Here is an 18,637-nt window from a genome sequence, read left to right as displayed (position 1 = left end):
GCTTTTGATTTATGTAATATTTATATTCTGGAATATACATTGTATTTATGATTCACTTTGAAATTCAAAGTTGTTTAAATTCATAAGTTGTGTTTAAATTATGCATTCCTTTTATATTGTTCAATGCTTATTGTTAAATGTATTAACACTTGTCAAATGAAATCAATTCCCCAAATCAACAAGATACAAAAGAGATCATGTCGAAATTTCCCTAACTCACATTGTAATCCTAAGTGCAAAATGAGAGAGAACCTCGATCCCTCTTAGGTTTAGTTGCAATAAAGCGCGAAAATTTCCCCCGTTTTGCGATGAAATGCACATCCCATTTCTAAATCAACCCTTCGTTGTTCCTATGTTCTGGGTTATTACAGCCTCTCCCCCTTAACAGAAACTTCATCCCGAAGTTAAGATTGGTACCTGAACATCTCGGGGTAAGACTTCCTTAATTCTTCTTCCGTCTCCCAAGTTGCTTCTCGCTCCGGATGATGTTGCCATTGCACTTTACAGTATTTGATTGCCCTGTTTCTTAACTTCTTCCATTGTACTTCTAAGATCTTTTCAGGCCTTTCCACATAAGTTAGATCAGATTGTAATTCTATTTCCTCATATGTGATAGGATCATCCGGTGCCTTCAAACACTTTCTGAGTTGTGATACATGAAATACATTATGAACTTGATTTAGTTGTGCCGGTAATTCCAACTCAAAAGCTGTTCCTCGATTCTGACTGATTATCTTAAATGGTCCAATATATCGAGGGCTTAACTTTCCTTTTACTCCGAACCTCTTAAGTCCTTTCATTGGGCTAACCTTCAGATAAACCATGTCTCCCACTTTCGGTTCCCAATCTCTTCTCTTTAAGTCAGCGTAACTCTTCTGACGACTCTGAGCTATTTTGAGTCTATCCCGGATCACCTCGATGACGTCTTGTCTCTCCTGGATGTAGTCCGGTGTAAACTCCTTGTTTTCTCCGGTTTCAAACCAACAAATTGGTGATCTACACTTCCTTCCGTACAATACTTCGTACGGTGCCATCTGGATGCTACTCTGATAACTATTGTTATATGAGAACTCTGCTAGAGGTAAATGATCCTCCCATGAGCCTCCAAAGTTCAGAGCACAGGCTCTAAGCATGTCCTCAAGTATTTGATTGGTTCTTTCGGTTTGTCCTCCGGTTTGTGGATGGTATCGTCTTGAAATCCAACTTGGATCCTAAAGATTCTTGTAGTTGTTTCCAGAATGCTGATGTGAAAATTGAACCTCTATCTGAGACTATCTTCTTTGGTACTCCATGCTTACTCACAATTTCCATTACATAAATATCCACAAGCTTTTCTGCAGTATCCTTTGTGTTTACGGCTATGAAATGAGCACTCTTGGTAAGTCTGTCCACTATTACCCATATCATATCCTTCCTCTTACTAGTCATTGGTAAACCAGTAACAAAATCCATTCCTATTCCATCCCATTTCCATTCCGGTATCTCTAGTGGTTTGAGTAATCCTGCAGGACTCTGATGCTCTGCCTTCACTCGTTGACATGTATGACATTCTGAGACATATTGTGCTATTTCTCTTTTCATGTTGTTCCACCAGAACATCTCCTTCAAATCCATATACATCTTAGTACTTCCCGGATGTATGGAATAAGGGGTTTCATGTGCTTCTTTTAATATGATTGACTTCACTTCTGGATCATCTGGAACACAGATCCTTTTCTGGAAGTATAATGAATCAAAATCCCCTAGATGGAATTCCGATGGTCTTCCTTCGCCAATCCTCTTGATTTCCTCTTGGATGAACAAATCATTCGCTTGCTTTCGGATAATCTCATATTTCAAGTCTGAGTACATCTCATCCATAATCCTCATGGTTGCTATACTTCCTTTGACGTCACCTTGAATAAACAAAATCTGAGCATCTTCTAACTCTTTCCGAAGTTCCTTTGGAATCTCCCATTCCGTAGGTTGATTCTCCGTACTCTTCCTACTTAGGGCATCTGCTACTACATTAGCTTTGCACGGTGTATAGTTGATCTTAAGGTCGTAATCCTTAATCAACTCCAACCATCTCTTCTCGTCCCATGTTTAATTCTTTACGGGTGAAGAAATATTTCAAACTTTTGTGATCGGTGTATAACTCACACTTGGATCCATATAGAAATTGTCTCCAACTCTTCAAAGCATACACAATCGCCGCTAACTCGAGATCATGTCTTGGGTAGTTGTGTTCATGTGGTTTTAACTGCCTTGATCCATAAGCTATTACCTTCCGATCTTGCATAAGAACACATCCAAGTCCATTCTTGGAAGCATCACAATACACCGTGTAATCCTTTCCGGGTTCCGAACTGCTAACACCGGTCTTGTGGTTAACTTATCTTTGAGTGTTTGGAAGGCGGCTTCACACTCATCGATCCACACAAATGGAGTATTTTTCTTGAGTAACTTGGTCATTGGTCCTGCAATCTTCGAAAATCCCTCTATGAATCTCCGATAATAACCTGCCATACCAAGAAATCCTCGTATCTCCTTAGCATTTTTAGGTGATTTCCATTCCAATACGGACTGAACCTTGCTTGGATTCACCGCTATGCCTTCTTTGGTTATAACATGTCCAAGAAATTCAACACTATCTAACCAAAATTTGCACTTGCTAAACTTCGCATATAGCTGATGTTCCCTCAAAGTTTGCAGAACTATCTTCAAATGCTTGGCATGTTCTTCTTTATCTTTGGAATAGATTAGAATATCATCTATGAACACTATCACAAACTTGTCCAAGTACTTCATGAATATCTTGTTCATCAAGTTCATGAAAATTGCTGGTGCATTTGTTAGTCCAAATGGTACAACCAAGTATTCATGGTGTCCATACCTTGATACAAACGCTGTTTTTGGTACATCCTCCTTCTTGATCTTGATTTGATGGTATCGACCTTAAATCTATCTTTGAGAAGACTCCTGCTCCTTGAACTTGATCAAAAAGATCTTGAATTCTAGGTAAAGGATACTTGTTCTTGATAGTTACATTGTTCAAATTTCTGTAATCTCCACACATTCTCTTTCCTCCATCTCTTTTATCCACAAAAATAACTGGTGTACCCCATGGTGACACACTTTCTTGAATAAATCCCTTCTGTTCCAGTTCATCTATCTGAGCTTTCAGTTCCACTAACTCCTTTGGCCCCATCTTATATGGTGGTTGTGCTATTGGTCTTGTGCACGGAATCAGATCGATTGTGAATTCTATCTCTCTATCGGGTGGCATTCCCGGTAGTTCCTTAGGAAATACATCCTTAAACTCATTCACTACAGGAATATCTTCAATTCTTACTTCCTTCAGGCTATTTAGTTCCAATCCGATTTCCAACTCACTGTACTTATCTCCTTGGAACACTATTCGACCTCCGATGGAGTTGCGAAGTGATACTGTTTTGTCTCCACAGTTAATCACCGCTCCATTTTCTGTCAACCAATCCATCCCTAAGATGACTGATATGTCCTTCATGGGTATGATGAATAGGTCCGCGAAATACACACAGTCACATATGGTTAGGACTTGTGCTTCTTTCACGTGGGTTACTAAGATCGTTCCCCCCGCGGATAGAACAGTTATAGGGGTTTCTAACTTAGAACATCTAAGCCCAAATTTTTCCACAAATTCCAATGCAAGAAATGATGTGGTTGCTCCAGTATCAAATAATACTTTGCCAGGATGAGTAAGAATGCTTAGCGTACCTAAGACTGTTTGATCCGACTCTTCCGCTTGTTCCAAAGATGTGCAATTCAGCTTTCCATAAGGCTTTCCCCTCTTATTGTTGTTGTTGTAGTTGCGGTTGTTGTTGTTGTTGTTGTTGTTGTTGCGGTTGTTGTTGTTGTTGTTTCCACCTCGTCCTCCAGAGCTCTGTCCGCTCCAGGACGCCTTGTTTGGACAATCCGGCTTGATGTGTCCATCCTTCCCACAACCATAACAGAGATGATTACGGGTTTCGACAATCCTTCGCAAATGACCTCTCGTGCCACAATTGTTGCGAGATGATCCGGTTAATTGGGTTCGACTCGACCTCCCGGTTGTATTGATTACAGTAGTAGGTCGGTATCGGGGTTTGAAACTCCGATCAGGTGTTGGTTCTGCGATTGGGTACTTCCTTGGCTCTATACGAGCACTCTTCCTGCTGTCCTCAGGGAAGTGCCTGTCGTCATCCTCGTCAGTGATTGCCGAGTCTATCAGTTCCTGTAATTCGGCAGTCCTTGCCAACCTTAGTTGCATCTTCATGTATGGATTCATGCCTTTCATGAACCGCTTCTTCCGCTTCTCCTCGGTATCTACATCCTCGTGTGCATACCTGGATAACCTATTGAAATCCCGAACATACCGCATGATTGGTGCAATGATTCTGTCTAGTTCTTCAAATTCCCTCTTCTTCACTCCACCACGCCGTCCGGAACATGAGCATCCCGAAACTTCTTCTTGAACTCTTCCCATGTGAATACCTTATCTGGAGGGTGTACTGCTACAAGGTTCTCCCACCATGATGCTGCTGGTCCTGACAACAGATAAGTGGTATATCTGATCTTTTCCTCATCGTTGCAACCAACGGTCTTTAATTTCCGTTCCGTATCCATGAGCCAATCTTCAGCGTCCATTGGTTCTGGAGCTGATGTAAATGGTAGTGGTCTTGCATTTTGGAAGTCCGATAGAGTTACTCCCTTGCCTTCATTACCCCTATCATTAATGACATGGGTAAAGAAATCCTGCATGTTTTTGCTCGCTTTCCCGGTAACGCCTCCTATCCTCCTCCATTGACCTCATATCTGTTGGAAGTCCGGGTGCAACATTGGGTGTGGTGGTGGTGGTGCGTTCTCTGCTCTAGCCGCTGCATCCGCCTCCTCTTTCTCTCGGCTTCCCGCTCTCTGCGAGCCTCTTCGGTTTCTACTAACGCCATTTCCCCCTAGTCCTCAGAATAAAGAGCGATTACTCATAATTACACCATGCAAATGTTTTACGAGCTCAACTCATTGCTGAACTAGTCACACAATGAAATCAAGAAGCAAATCCAAAACAAACATTTATTATGTATATACACCGTATAATACATAACACACTCACAAACTTAAATTACATGTGGTACATATAAACCACTTATTTGGCTCAAAGCCCAAGCCAACGGAAATTTAAAATACGTTCTAATACAATACCACCTAAATTACTTTATTCTTCATTGGAGCTCTACTCCTCCTCATCATAGCTCGCCTCCGCGTACATCCCTGGGGTCCATCCGGTACAACGGTCTGTCCTCCGAAGACCGTCCGGAATGAAAGTTCTTCCCGTAGGTATGTAGTCTGAATCGGACGAAGTGCCGAGACAGAGATCTGTCATGCCAAAGTAACTAGATAAAGACTCATACATATCCCCAGTGGAATACAGCTCCTCCTCTCCAGTCATCCATGGAGGATTCCTATTCACTTGACCCCTCATCTTCTTCTTCTTCTTTTTCTTTGTTCCAGAACTCTCACCTACGACGTACTGGGATGTTTTGGGTAACCCCATCTCCAAATCTAAAGAAATGGAGTTGGTGTCTTTCTCTTTCTGCCCATAGCTTTGGTTAACATTCTGATTAACCGCATCACTCTCATCTCTGTATCACATGGAATTGGCTCCTCCTCATCACCGAAAGGTTCCCCGAAACGCCAACCCGTCGAGTTCTCGATCGGTGACTCCGAGCAGTTTATGTTCCATGAATGGTCTCCCCCATATCCAGTATCATACGATGCTGACACGTGTGGATCGTGCGGGACAAAGTTAGGTGTAAGTGGATCTCTTGTAAGTGGGTTTCTCTTGGACCACTGGTCACTCAAATCTACCTCGCTGTCTGGGTTAAAGAAAGGTGTAGTATGTTGTGGTTGTGCCCTCAAATCACGCATCCGAGTTTGGACTTTATCAGGGTCCGTGAACTCAGCTAGCATGTGGTCAATCTCACCTCTCATCTTCATGTGTAAAAGGTACATCGTGGTCAATAAAGACTTACTGACTATCCATATCTTTGTCTGCAGCTTCAGGACTTCTGTGTGCTAACACCAAATGATTCAGAGTAGGATCCTCATCTTCCTCGGCATGAGGTATATGAGAAAACTCTGAACATAGGAGTTCTACTAACTTATGCTGCCTTATCTCAAGGATTGCCTTGAATAGGCCCATATGGTAGGCTGTGGTGATAGTTTTGGCTTCTCCGTATGGCATTATACGACTCATCAGCAGTTTTTCCGGTAGTTGGACCGATACTCTGCACTTGGCTAGGATTTCCCCATCATAGTAGGTATACTTGATAACAGGTATCCGTGGATCACAATGAAGTTCCTTCAGCATCCCACACAGGAGAGCTGTTATTGGTCCATCATAATCACCGAGCCAACCCTCAACCTTCCTCAAAGTCCTCTTAGGAAAAGTGTTCGCCATTATGGCTATATACAAAAGCAGAATATTAGTAGTGATAATGCATCATAATAGCTATAATAAAGAATTATCGCACTAAAATATATGGTTTTGCTATTCTCAAGTGAATAATCACCATATTTCTAGAGAATCCTTTACTATTTCTACTAGACTCCTACAGGTTTCTTCCCTATACTAGGTTTTTCCAACCTAAGGTCGCAACATTTGCTCGATACCACCATGCGGTGACCAAAGATACCACCGCATGTTGTAGTATACAAGTCGTTGATATGATCTTTGCGAAGGGACTTCTTCACAATTTGCCATATCCCTCAGAGTGGTACAACAGAAACATTGCAGGTCATAACACTCCATACTTTATTACAAACATTGCCTTAACAAGTTGGTATTCTCACAGGTCCTATGAGAACACCCTAAGATACTACTTAAGTACGATTACAACTCATAACAAATATAAAGAGCTCAACAACTTATTTAGGTAAGTTCTACGTTGCTCGGCTCTATGATGCTAAGGTATGTCACTACTCCTCCACCTCCGTGTCATCTGGTCCGTAGACTATCCCATAGTCTACGCCTTCCACTCCGCCTGTAAGATCAGGTTCTTCGTAGACCAGCTCGTAGCTTCCTTCTGGTGCTCCATCGTTGATAGCCTCCACGTCCGGATCACAGTCTAGCAAGGGTGTCGAAAGAAAGTGAGTACAGAGGTACTCAGCAAGTTCTAAAAGAATAAAAGGTGTTTGATGCACTAGCTACGACCATTGATCAGGAAATCGCAGGTCAATGCATGTTTTTGAAAACATTTCTTCAAAAGGTTGCTTTTATTATGAAAACTATGCCCGTCAGTCTTCACAGGTTGACCAGAACTTCGTGGAGTTCCTTTCTGCCGCGTTCGCGATTCCCTTCCCGGAACAAGGAGTGACAGCCACAATTTGATACACTCTGCAGAGGTGCGTTACTTTTCCCACAAGAGATCTCACCCTTTTTGCCATCCGCAGTGGACTTGCCCCCGTTCACACTTCCTTTGGTGTGAGGCCAGGTATAAAGATCCAAGCCCACACCGCCTTCTCCGCGACTGCAAACCCACCCTTTTGTCCAACCGTACACCTCCAGTAGACTTCCCCCGATAATACGGCTTTACTCATGGTGTACTCCGGACAATCCCTCATAGATCGTAGAGCTTATCATCACTAATGGATGGGGATTTAAAAGGATTTCCCAACCTATTGCGGCAGTGCCTCAAGACCCCACCGGCTCTCGATCCGTTGGCGTGCGAAGGAAAAGATCTGGTGGCTTTTCTAGAGCCATTATAGATCTCATGGTCAACGCGGTTTGTACGGCGCTAGAATCACTGGACGGCATTGGTAATTAATCCTAGGGTGATATAACCCATTGCAATGGAACCTCCACCATATCAACACATACCATGGTTCCATTGCCAGCCACATAGTCATATTCATAGTTGGAAAATAACATTTCATTTGCGATGCAGGAATGATAAGTATATAGCTTTGCATTAAAGTAGTAGAAAATAATCAAGTTGACATGAGCAAGGGTGAACTTGCCTGTGGACTGCGAGATAGTGCAGTTCAATGCAGTTGATGGAACCTGGACCTCGGGTTCTATAAGAAGCATCATTGTCCGGTAAGGACAATGTTATAAAAATCCAAATAATGCAATCATGGATGGATTATTTTATGTTGAATCCCTTTACCCCAATGAGTTATTACAATTTAGGGTTGTATTTAAGATTTATGTCTTTGACGGTAATTTACAATTGATTTAAAAGTATTAATCATTGTGATTCACACAAAGTACAACAATTCAAAGTAAAATGATTTTACTTGATGATTACCTTAGTCATTCCAAAATAATTTGAAATTATAGAGTGAACTCTATAGTTTTTGGAATAAAAAGGAGTATAGTATTTTTCTGGGAAAAATACCCTCTTTCAAAAGAAATGATTTGGAATAGTAGAATTTCATTTTGAAATGTTTGAAAATAAGTATTTAAACTTATTTGAGATTTTTCCTTGAATTTTAATTACAAGGAAATAATAATCTTTAATTCCAAGTTATTATTTAAATTCTGAAAATTCATAATTTTGAATTTGTTTCATAACTTCCATTTCATATTTTATTCTGGTTAAGATTTATTTTTCATTCATAAATCCAATTTTTATTGGATTTTTAGAGTTGTTTATGATTTATTAAAATTTGGTAAAGTTTTGGTCTTTTATTAAATGTAAAAAGACCAAAATGCCCCCCTGGACCCATATTGGGCCCAGCCCAATAACTTAACCCAGGGACGGCCCAATAAGGCTAGCCCCCTTTTGGGTTCGGTGGCGCCGAAGCGGCCCACCTCACTCACTCTCACTCGGCCCTCTCACTCGCTCGCCTAACCCTAACTTCTGGCGACTCCCGTGGCGATGGCGTCGCCGCCATGGCCGCCGCCTCGCTCCGGCCATCGCCGTGCTACTCCGCCGTAGCCACCTACCGATCCTGAACCGCCGCGTGCAAATCTATCGATCTGTCCGCGCAGTTTTCCCCTTCTCGTCCTCTCCTGGCGAATCGCCTCCGATCTGGATCTCGTGGAGAATCGCCTCGACGAACTCCGGCGAGATATCGTCCTCGCCGACGATGGTACGCGCCTGGGGTTGACCTGGCGCGGGTGCTGCTTGCAGTACTCGTGCCGTCGCCTCAGGTGCTGCTACGGTGGTGCTAGTTAGGTATGCAGTTCGCCGGCGTAACGTCGGCGCCTACCCTGGATTACGGTATTAGGGCCGCGCGAGCACCTTTGCCTCGCCATGCCCTAGCCTCTCGCCTGTGCGTAAGTAAGTGTTGCGTCTCTATCTCTCCTCTGTGCGCCTCTCCTCGTTACTGTTCTTCTTCCTCCTCATGCTCTGCTGCTCTCTGGTGATCCTGTGATCACACAGAGCCATGCTATTCCTATGCAATTTGTCTGTGCTTTGATTAATTGCAAGTTCATGGCACAGTTACCATTTACTGGTACTGGCACATGCTGCTTTGCTTGCTGTTCATGCTGTGCTTGCTTCTCTGCTGCTCTAGCTTGCTCTACACTTGCCATGCTCTACTGTGCTTGCTCAAGAGCTATCTATGTCATGCTATGACTTGCTTGTGCTTACTGGTATATCATGCTTGCTTGTCTAGGTGTACTTGTGATGCATCTGTGACACTTGTGTGTGTGCCAGAGGTGCCTGTGATATGCTCCAGTACCGCCTCTGCAAGCCAATGATCCATTGGATCATTCCTTGCTTGTTGGCTAACTCTCTGTGTAACTTGGCTTGCTATGATTGATCCATTTGATCAATTGATTGTCAGTGATGGCTTACTGGCTAATACTGTGGCTAAATGATTCAATTATCTTTGTGATGCTGATGCTCAAGCATTACTGTGCTGTTGCTTACTTGTGCTGTTGCTTATCTTAGCTACCTAGACTTGTTCTAGTGGCTATAGATTAACTGTGTTGCTTAACAGTGTGCTACTGTCATGCTTAGCATGGATCTGTGATAAATTCATGCTTGTATTACTTAAATTATAATGAACTGCTTATGCAAAGGATGATTGAATTACTTGCTTGTGTCTGAATTTATGATTCATGATTCCTTTACAAGCAATTAGAGTCTGAATCCATTTCTGGATAGTGATGCTTTGTATTTGGCTTTCTCTTAATTGGTGCTAAGTGTGATGTGACCTCAGTAGCCTTGCTACTGACTGGTTGCTCACATGGTTGGTTGGATCTTGTTGGCTACTCATCTTTGCTTGCATATTTGGGGATCATAGTAACTATGAATGCCAATATGCTTGCCTGTGAAGAAATCTAGGGTTTCTGATGGTTGTATGCTTAGGATTTACTGTATAGTCTTAGCTGCTAATCTTTGCCATCTACTGGTGCTATCTATGCATCAAATCTGGCTAGTGTATGCCTCTGTGCATATGTGCTAGTTTCTGTGTATAAGATCTGTACCTAGATGCTTTCTATTTTAGTGGCTTTTGACCGGCAGTAATCCTTGGTGAAAACCAAGTGATGATCTACCCATATGAGCATCTGCTCATCCCATGCTTATTCATGCATATGATGGATTAGATCCATTGGATCTTTTCCAGGAACTAGGTATACCTTGTTCCAGCTCCTAGAAAGTAATGTTTTGTTGATGCAGACTTGGGTTTGTGTCACAGCCCTTCACCTCCAGGTCTTGGATGATCTTCTCGAGTCACCATGATTTACGGTGGTTGAGTGGGTGTGTGTGTTGGTTTTGTTCTTGCTCAAGAACTGGATGAACTAAGCTTGTTCTTGCTTCACCCTTACAGGTGAATCTTTATCTGTCGATCGGTTATGATTTCTAGGGTTTGTGCCCCTTTTATATGAACCACTGCTTCTATCCTTGCATTGACACACAAGCCTGGCTTGTTTGGTGACTAAGCTGATGCATGGCCTTCTTTATTCTTGCCCAAAGACACTTGAGCTGTGTGCTCTCATATGCTGAAACTTGAGCCCTGGTGTGTGCTCGGGTTTGGTCCGTCGCTGCCCTTATCTTGTGCTGTCCATGGTTTTGGACAAGCACAAGTGTGCATGACACTTGGTTCTGTCCAAACTGAATCTTGTGTTATTTGCTAACTGCCCAAACTGAATCTTTGGCTAACACTAACATTCTGGCTAGTGTTGATTCTTTGTTTTGCAGGTTTTGAAGATGGACATGACCATGAAGAAATACTTCAAGTCATATAGTCTAGGTTTTAGTTTAGGAATCATATTGTAATCTTCATTTTTATTTCTGTTTATTATTCATCAATTCTTGTATCAAGAATTTTGTAAAGACAATGTAATTTGTGTTGTGATATCAATAAAGCCCAAGTTTTTGTTTATGAGCTTTTGATTTATGTAATATTTATATTCTGGAATATACATTGTATTTATGATTCACTTTGAAATTCAAAGTTGTTTAAATTCATAAGTTGTGTTTAAATTATGCATTCCTTTTATATTGTTCAATGCTTATTGTTAAATGTATTAACACTTGTCAAATGAAATCAATTCCCCAAATCAACAAGATACAAAAGAGATCATGTCGAAATTTCCCTAACTCACATTGCCTAACCCTAAGTGCAAAATGAGAGAGAACCTCGATCCCTCTTAGGTTTAGTTGCAATAAAGCGCGAAAATTTCCCCCGTTTTGCGATGAAATGCACATCCCATTTCTAAATCAACCCTTCGTTGTTCCTATGTTCTGGGTTATTACACCTACCGCCCCCACTAGCACCGCTATCGCCCTCTCTCGCCTCGCTGTCGCCCCCAACGTGGGCGGTAGCCGGACGGCAGCGGGCGGTAGCGCCCGGCGCCACGGCGCCCGCGCTCGCGTCCCGCCCCACTCCCGCCCGCCTCTCGCCCCAAGCCGGGCGATACCGCCTCCACTCCCGCCCCCATTGGCACCAGCCTTAGTGGAGAAGTTCCCATTGTGGATTCCAAGGCCTCTTTTCATGGAGTTGTTCCCCTTTCTTCATGAGATTCTAAGTATTGCTTGGCAATCTTCACCATCAATGTTCTAATTGTTATCAATCTTCCCTAGCATTCTATTGGTTGCTACTATTCTTTACTGGATTTCTTTTGGATGTGTGAACCGGCTGGTCAGAAGGAAGCAATTTCAATTGGAGTCATCGTTGGCTTGTCGTTTGAAATACAGAGGTTGTTGTGTTGGTGGTTTATTGCTAGATACGATTCTGCATGTCAAAACGTGACACCGGGCCACACCTCAAGAGGTCAGACCTTATAAACTAATTAGAAAGCTGGTTTGGTTCACGGTATGAAGATATTCTTCGATTACTCGAGTTTGTGTGAAACCTTATCTGAGTAATAAAGTTATTGTTTTCCCCACAAACAAGTAGAAGAAGAAGTAGAAGAAGATGAAGAAAAGGTCGTCTTATGAAGGATATTTGCTAGGAGAAAAGACAAGATCATCGACATGAGAAGAGCTGAGTCGATGAAAAATTTGCTAAGAAAATGTAGCATGTTGTTTTCATATAGTCGTAATTTTTTTTCATATAACCGGGTAAGAATTACGTCTGTATAACAAAACTTTGGAATAAGTTAACACAAGTTATAATTGGATATTGTTTTGTAGAACTATGCAGTAGAAAATCTCTGAATTGAATCGGGCCCAGAGGTCATTCCCCTCTCCTTCTCTCTCCACCTCCCTCTCGTCTGAGAGTCGCCTCGGTCGTCCCTGCTCTAGCCCTCTCTCCTGTATAGATGTAGCTTTCATTTGTCTTCTGGTGTGGAGTCTGGCCCTATCCCATTAGTCAGGAGCGGAGTGCTTAGCCAGATCTAGTGCGGTTTAGGGCTCCTTCTCGTCGGCATCTTGCTCCAGTGGCCAGAGCTAGAGGCGAGAATGATGAGCACTGTCTCCTTCAATAAAGCCGAAGCTCTTGGTGGGGGTGGTCTGGGGAGGGGAAGCTCTGCTCTGTTTCGGTCTTTGTCCTGCCGAGGGGAGACGAGACGGTGGTGCTCTTTCCTTCTTCCGATGGTGCCTTCCCCGGTGGCGGTGGTTCTTCATCAACGCGCACAAACCAAGCTAGAGGCTCAGCTATCCTTAGCCGACATGGCGGCCCATGATCAATAACCTCTAGATCGGAGGCTCTTCTCCGTCTTGGCTGCTGTAGCTCGGCGCTTCGTCGCCACCAAGTGGTGCGTCCCGGTGGCTTTGTGGTGACTAGCGGCGACGGGTCTACGTTGGAAAGGGGTGTTCGAGCGTTCTCGCTCTGTTCCGCAGAGGTGAAGCCTTGAGGACGCCGACGTCTGGTGGCGGAGGCATACAGGGATCAGATTGCTTTTCTTCTTTTTGTTCCGACATGTTGTCTGTAAATAGATAGGCCTTAACCTCAAGTAGTAGGTACTTTAAGGCGAGTGTTGTAAAGGTCCTATCTGCAATTTGTACCTGCCCCGTGGTTCGCTAAGGCTGGTGCCAATGGGGGCGGGAGTGGAGGCGGTATCGCCCGGCTTGGGGCGGTTGGCGGGGGGGAGTGGGGCGGGACGCTAGCGCGGGCGCCGGGGGGCGGCCGGCGGTACCGCCCGCTGCCGCCCGGCTACCGCCCGCGTTGGGGGCGACAGTGAGGCGAGAGAGGGGCGATAGCGGTGCTAGTGGGGGCGGTAGGGAGGCGGTAGGGAGGAGAGAGAAGTGAGAGCTGGCACTATAGCCCCGTGCATTGGCACCGTGGGGTGAGAGTGGGGTGAGAATAGGGTGAGAGTGAGGAAAAAAGCTGACGTGGCGGGTGAGAGTAGGGTGGTGCATTGGCACCAGCCTAATAGATGTTCCACCTGGATCTTCTAGACCCCTCTCTTGTTAATAGAAAAGAATTTAATCGGCCCCCCACGCGCACATTGGCATATTGCATTGTGTGTGTTGACTCCACAAGAACAACAAGAAGAACAACACTGCACAGCACAACACGCGAGTGGTGGTGGACTCCGCCGCACACCCCTTTTCCCCACTCCCTCTCTCCGTCTGCGCGAGGTTGATTGATTCATCCGCCGGAGATCAACAACCGCACTGCCGGTGCCGGAGGCGACGATGCTGGCTTCGATCTTCAGCCGGAAGGGCGCCTCGGGCTTCTCCTGGGCCTCAACCGCCGACCAGGTCACCCAAGGCCTCTCCGCCGCAGGACTCACCGCCATCGTCACCGGTAACCGCCCCTCCCCTCTCGCCTCCCCTTCCCTTCCCTTTGCCGCCGCCCCTCATTTCGATTCGGACCCCAGGGGCGTCGAGCGGAATCGGCGCCGAGACGGCGCGGGTCCTGGCGGCGCGCGGCGCCCACGTCGTCATGGCCGCCAGGAACCTCGCCGCCGCCGACTCCGTGCGCCAGGCCGTGCTGGCGGACACCCCCGCGGCCACCCTCGACGTCATGGAGCTCGACCTCTCCTCCATGGCCTCCGTCCGCAAGTTCGCCGCCGACTTCATCGCCAAGGGCCTCCCGCTCAACATCCTCGTGTACGCCCCTTCTCTGCTCCTAATTTCCATATGAGTACTAATATAGTACTACTACTTCCGTTAATACACTCCCTCCCCATTCCCGTGCGTCTCAAGGTTGTTAAATCGCTTCCGCCAAGGAACCTTCGGTTTCGGTTAGGAGTTGCACTAGTAGTAGATTTGATGTGATTTCAACTTCAAATTCCTGATTGTACAAGTACTACAACTGTGATGTGACCAACTATCAGTTTGGGTGCAATTAGCTGGTTTCATCTATGCACATAGTTCCAGAACATTTCCCTCGTAGATTTAATTCAGGTTTTAGGACAATTACTAGTTCGAAAGAACAATTTCAGTATGAGTTCATTCTATACAATTATAACACCCGTCATAAGTGCCTGAGAAGTACACCTGCATAGTTACTACCTATGACGATTCTTGTGCCAGGACACTTGATCCACGGCAAACACAAACCTCTCGCTTATTTACATCTACTATTTTCATGCTCTGCTCGCTCGGACACTTGTTCAAGTGTACTTTACAGCTCACTGCATTCCCTGATCAAATGATGCTTTCTCTGGCAGGAACAATGCAGGAGTGATGGCGATTCCTTTCACCCTTTCAAAGGATGGCATAGAGATGCAGTTTGCAACTAACCATGTCGGTATGACTACGGACTCACATCTACTTGACTAGCTGATGACAAACCAATTACATACTGTTATACAACGCTTTGTCAGAACAATATAGTGTTGTTGTTGCCATTGAAATTCACTTCTCACCCTCCCAAATTTGAAATGGAATGGTGTCTGCCTTACAAAAGTTTGGATGGTGTTATGTTTTCAGACAACAACAACATAGTAAAATATGACTCTGGTGTCATAATATTCAGGTCATTTTCTCTTGACACATCTTCTGCTGGAGAACATGAAGAAGGCCTCTCGTGAATCAAACGTGGAAGGAAGAATCGTCAATGTTTCATCAGAGGGCCACAGGGTTACATACAAGGAAGGCATCCGATTTGACAAGATAAATGATGAAGCAGAGTATGTAATTATTTGTTTTCCCCCTCCTGTTTACTTCATTTAAGGCAAATCCATTCACTAGTTGATGTTCAATCTTGCGTTGTGTAGGTATGGCACCATTGGCGCTTATGGGCAGTCAAAGCTTGCAAACATTTTGCATGCTAATGAACTTGCTAGGAGATTTAAGGTATCTGCACTGAACCTCATAGTCATAGGCTAGTAGCGTGTCAGACTTTTGTAAACTGTTTGCACGTAACTTGTTTTGTCTGTTTTCAAGTTTGTTTCCATGCCACATAGCTTTGTTTGAGCTCAGCTATGTGAAATCATCATGATCCTGATACAACATTTTATGTAACAGGAAGAGGGTGTTAACATCACTGCAAATTCTCTCCACCCTGGATCTATCATCACAAACCTTCTTCGCTACCACAGTATCATAGACGGTAAATATACTTGGCAGATATTTCAGACTCCTGCTTTCGCAGAAGAAATTGTCTTGAATCATGTTTCTCCTTACTTTAAATAACTCATGGTACTCACATCAACAAAAAAGAGAACGGAGTAGATATAAGATTTAGACAGAAACGACATGCATGAATCAAAATTATGCAAATTACCTGTAACTGTGAAAATAAATGATACTTTTGGAGCGGTAGCGACTGATCTCATCATTTTATCATATGCAGTTCTCAGTCGGACGCTTGGTAAATTGGTGCTGAAAAATGCTAATCAGGTACACTTCTGCAGTACTATGCTCAGTCTTCTGGGACTTTATCTAATCATATTAGAGAACTGAAAAGGCAACAAATGTTGCATTTCGTGTTATATTGTGTTGATCAATGATTGCTACGTTACTCTGTCACCAACCAACTTGTATCCTAGGGTCTGCCAGGTGGCTGTAACTTGTCTGGAAATGGCATACATATCTTTAGTTTTGGAGCACACCTTAAAGAGATTGATAATATATTGTTATATTACTCTTGTCCTAGGTTTAGCGATCTACAAACCCACGCTTCTTGGTCAGATTCAAGCCCCTACAATTAAAGATCTACTCTAGCATTTACGGTCTCTACTACCATATTGTACTATATTGATAGTACAACTCTGGATCTCACTAAGCCACTTGTTTATGGCTATGCTAATGTTCAGTGGGCAGTAAACCATTATTTAGTTTGCCGTTATGTGGCTGTTGCATTCATTTTTCCGTGCTGCCGCCGGGTTGTGCCGTGTCGTAACTGGAACAGTGGGTGGCAATCTAGTGACCTGCGCTGCACTTGGTCTGCTACATGCCCCTTAAACTTGAAGATCTAGCTTCGCATGTATGATCTCTGCAAGATGACCACGACTATACTGTATACTATATTGGTAGCACAAATCGCCAAGTCATTAGCTTAATGCCTATGTTAAGATTGCATTCCTCTGATCTTGGTTTGCTGCCTGCCTGGACCTGTCTCATACACTAGCCTTGCATTTGTGCTGCTAACAGGGGGCGGCAACCACGTGCTACGTCGCGCTGCACCCGGGCGCGAAGGGTGTGTCGGGGAAGTATTTCTGCGACAGCAACGTGTATGAGGCGAGCGAGAAGGCCAAGGACGTGGAGCTGGCCAAGAAGCTCTGGGACTTGAGCGTCGAGCTCACCACCTGAAGAACGCTCCTCGTGTCTTGTGAGAGATGAGATGATGGGAGGAAAGCAATACAGTATTGCAATGTAGACACCTCACTGAAACTTAATCGCAATGATGGTGAAGCAGAGGGTTTGGTCTATGAACTATTATACAGGTGGAGGAAACGCGCGCGGGTCTCTGAATTGCGCTGTGTTGCTGCACCAAGATGGTGTCTGAATTTTATCTTGTGAGGTTACTCAGGTAGCTGGGTGTCCTTTTTGACACTAGATACTGGGCCCGCTTGCAGAGTGCTTTAGGAAGGGACCGCCGTGATCCATAACTGCTGTACATATGTTCCTGGCTTTCGCTGGTGGCATCCCGTGCTAAAAACCTTTCTGTTTTGTCCACAGCGTGTTTGATAATCATTAGACCATCGTTAATAGGGCACCTGAAATAATGTAGTACTACGCGAATTGGGTGCACCTGGGCACACCAGGTGCCTCTTAATGTTTTTGAAATTTGTACTTTTGAGTTTCAGAAAGTTCCAAAATTTATTTTTGGAATACATATACATGATCTGTATATAGTAGAAAACTCGTTATGTTTTGGGTTATAGAAAAAAAAATCTAACAGTATATAGGGGTAACATATGTGTATTTTTGTCAGAATTTTTTCTTTTTTTGTATTCCCAAAATATAGCGTATTTTTAAACAAAACAATTGGGTGTACAGTCATGATGTAATTTTTTGTAGATATTTTGGACACCGAAGAGTATGAGTTTCAACTTTTTTTTCAAAATATAGGGCTCAATGGTGCCCAAGAGCATGGATGAGATTTTGACCTGAAAACTATTATAGGGCACCACTTTTGGGGTTTTACAAGAGCATGTATGAGTTTTCGACCTGAAAACTGTTATAGGGATAAAGCACCAGTTTCAGATCTTATAAAATAGGGCATAAGCAAAATTATAGATGTTGTAAATAGGGCACCACACATAGCAAAACCAGAATGTAGCGTCAATTTCATCGAGTGTGACGTTTTGGAGGCTGAGCTACTCTTTATTTTAAAGACTAAAAATTTGTATTTTAAAGTTTTAAAAGAATCTGAAATAAAATTCTAGAGATTGCCAGTGATGTATGCTACAAATGGTGCAAACTCTCATTGCAAACTGATTTGTATTATAAGCTACACGAAATTGACAAAATTTGACAAAATTAGTAGTCTTGAAATATGCAATATTCACTATAAAATTTGTCAGAATTTATCATTTTTGTGCAGCCTAGAATATAAAGTAGTTTCTATTGAGATTTTACATCATTGTAATACACATCATTGGTTATCTCTAGAATTATGATTTGGTTTTTTCAAAATTTTGAAATACATATTTTGAGTGTTTGAAAATAAAGGGCTACGTGTAGCTCGGCCTCCGTTTGAAGTTTTCCCAATTTTATCCCCATATGTCCAATAGAATTGTCAAATCAAAAGCAAGCTTTAGACTTGCTTGCTAAACATGTTGCTTTCTCGAGAAAGATGTTATCAGCAAAGGCGTTGATGGAAGAAAGCGGAACTGAACTAA

At 43.5% G+C, this 18,637-nt stretch overlaps 1 protein-coding gene across 1 annotated transcript; it reads left to right on the top strand.

Moving 5' to 3' along the window:
• The first annotated feature begins 13,861 nt into the window (after window positions 1-13,861).
• On the top strand, window positions 13,862-17,468 carry LOC139829691 (short-chain dehydrogenase TIC 32, chloroplastic-like). Its single transcript, XM_051339100.2, has 8 exons — window positions 13,862-14,148; window positions 14,222-14,453; window positions 15,017-15,096; window positions 15,325-15,478; window positions 15,566-15,644; window positions 15,816-15,900; window positions 16,144-16,190; window positions 16,944-17,468. Exons 1-8 carry the CDS (start codon window positions 14,037-14,039, stop codon window positions 17,100-17,102), a joined length of 948 nt encoding a protein of 315 aa, XP_051195060.1. The 5' UTR covers window positions 13,862-14,036; the 3' UTR covers window positions 17,103-17,468.
• Window positions 17,469-18,637: the final 1,169 nt, after the last annotated feature.

Source organism: Lolium perenne, chromosome 6 (assembly GCF_019359855.2).
Source record: "Lolium perenne isolate Kyuss_39 chromosome 6, Kyuss_2.0, whole genome shotgun sequence".
Lineage (NCBI taxonomy): Eukaryota > Viridiplantae > Streptophyta > Magnoliopsida > Poales > Poaceae > Lolium > Lolium perenne.
This window is presented reverse-complemented; position numbering and strand designations above follow the sequence as displayed.

Coding starts and splice junctions, on each gene's coding strand:
- LOC139829691 (XM_051339100.2), top strand. CDS start 14,037: ATGCTGGCTTCGATCTTCAGCCGGAAGGGCGCCTCGGGCTTCTCCTGG. Junction 15,479..15,565: donor AAGATAAATGATGAAGCAGA/GTATGTAATTAT, acceptor TGCGTTGTGTAG/GTATGGCACCATTGGCGCTT. Junction 15,901..16,143: donor CTACCACAGTATCATAGACG/GTAAATATACTT, acceptor TATCATATGCAG/TTCTCAGTCGGACGCTTGGT.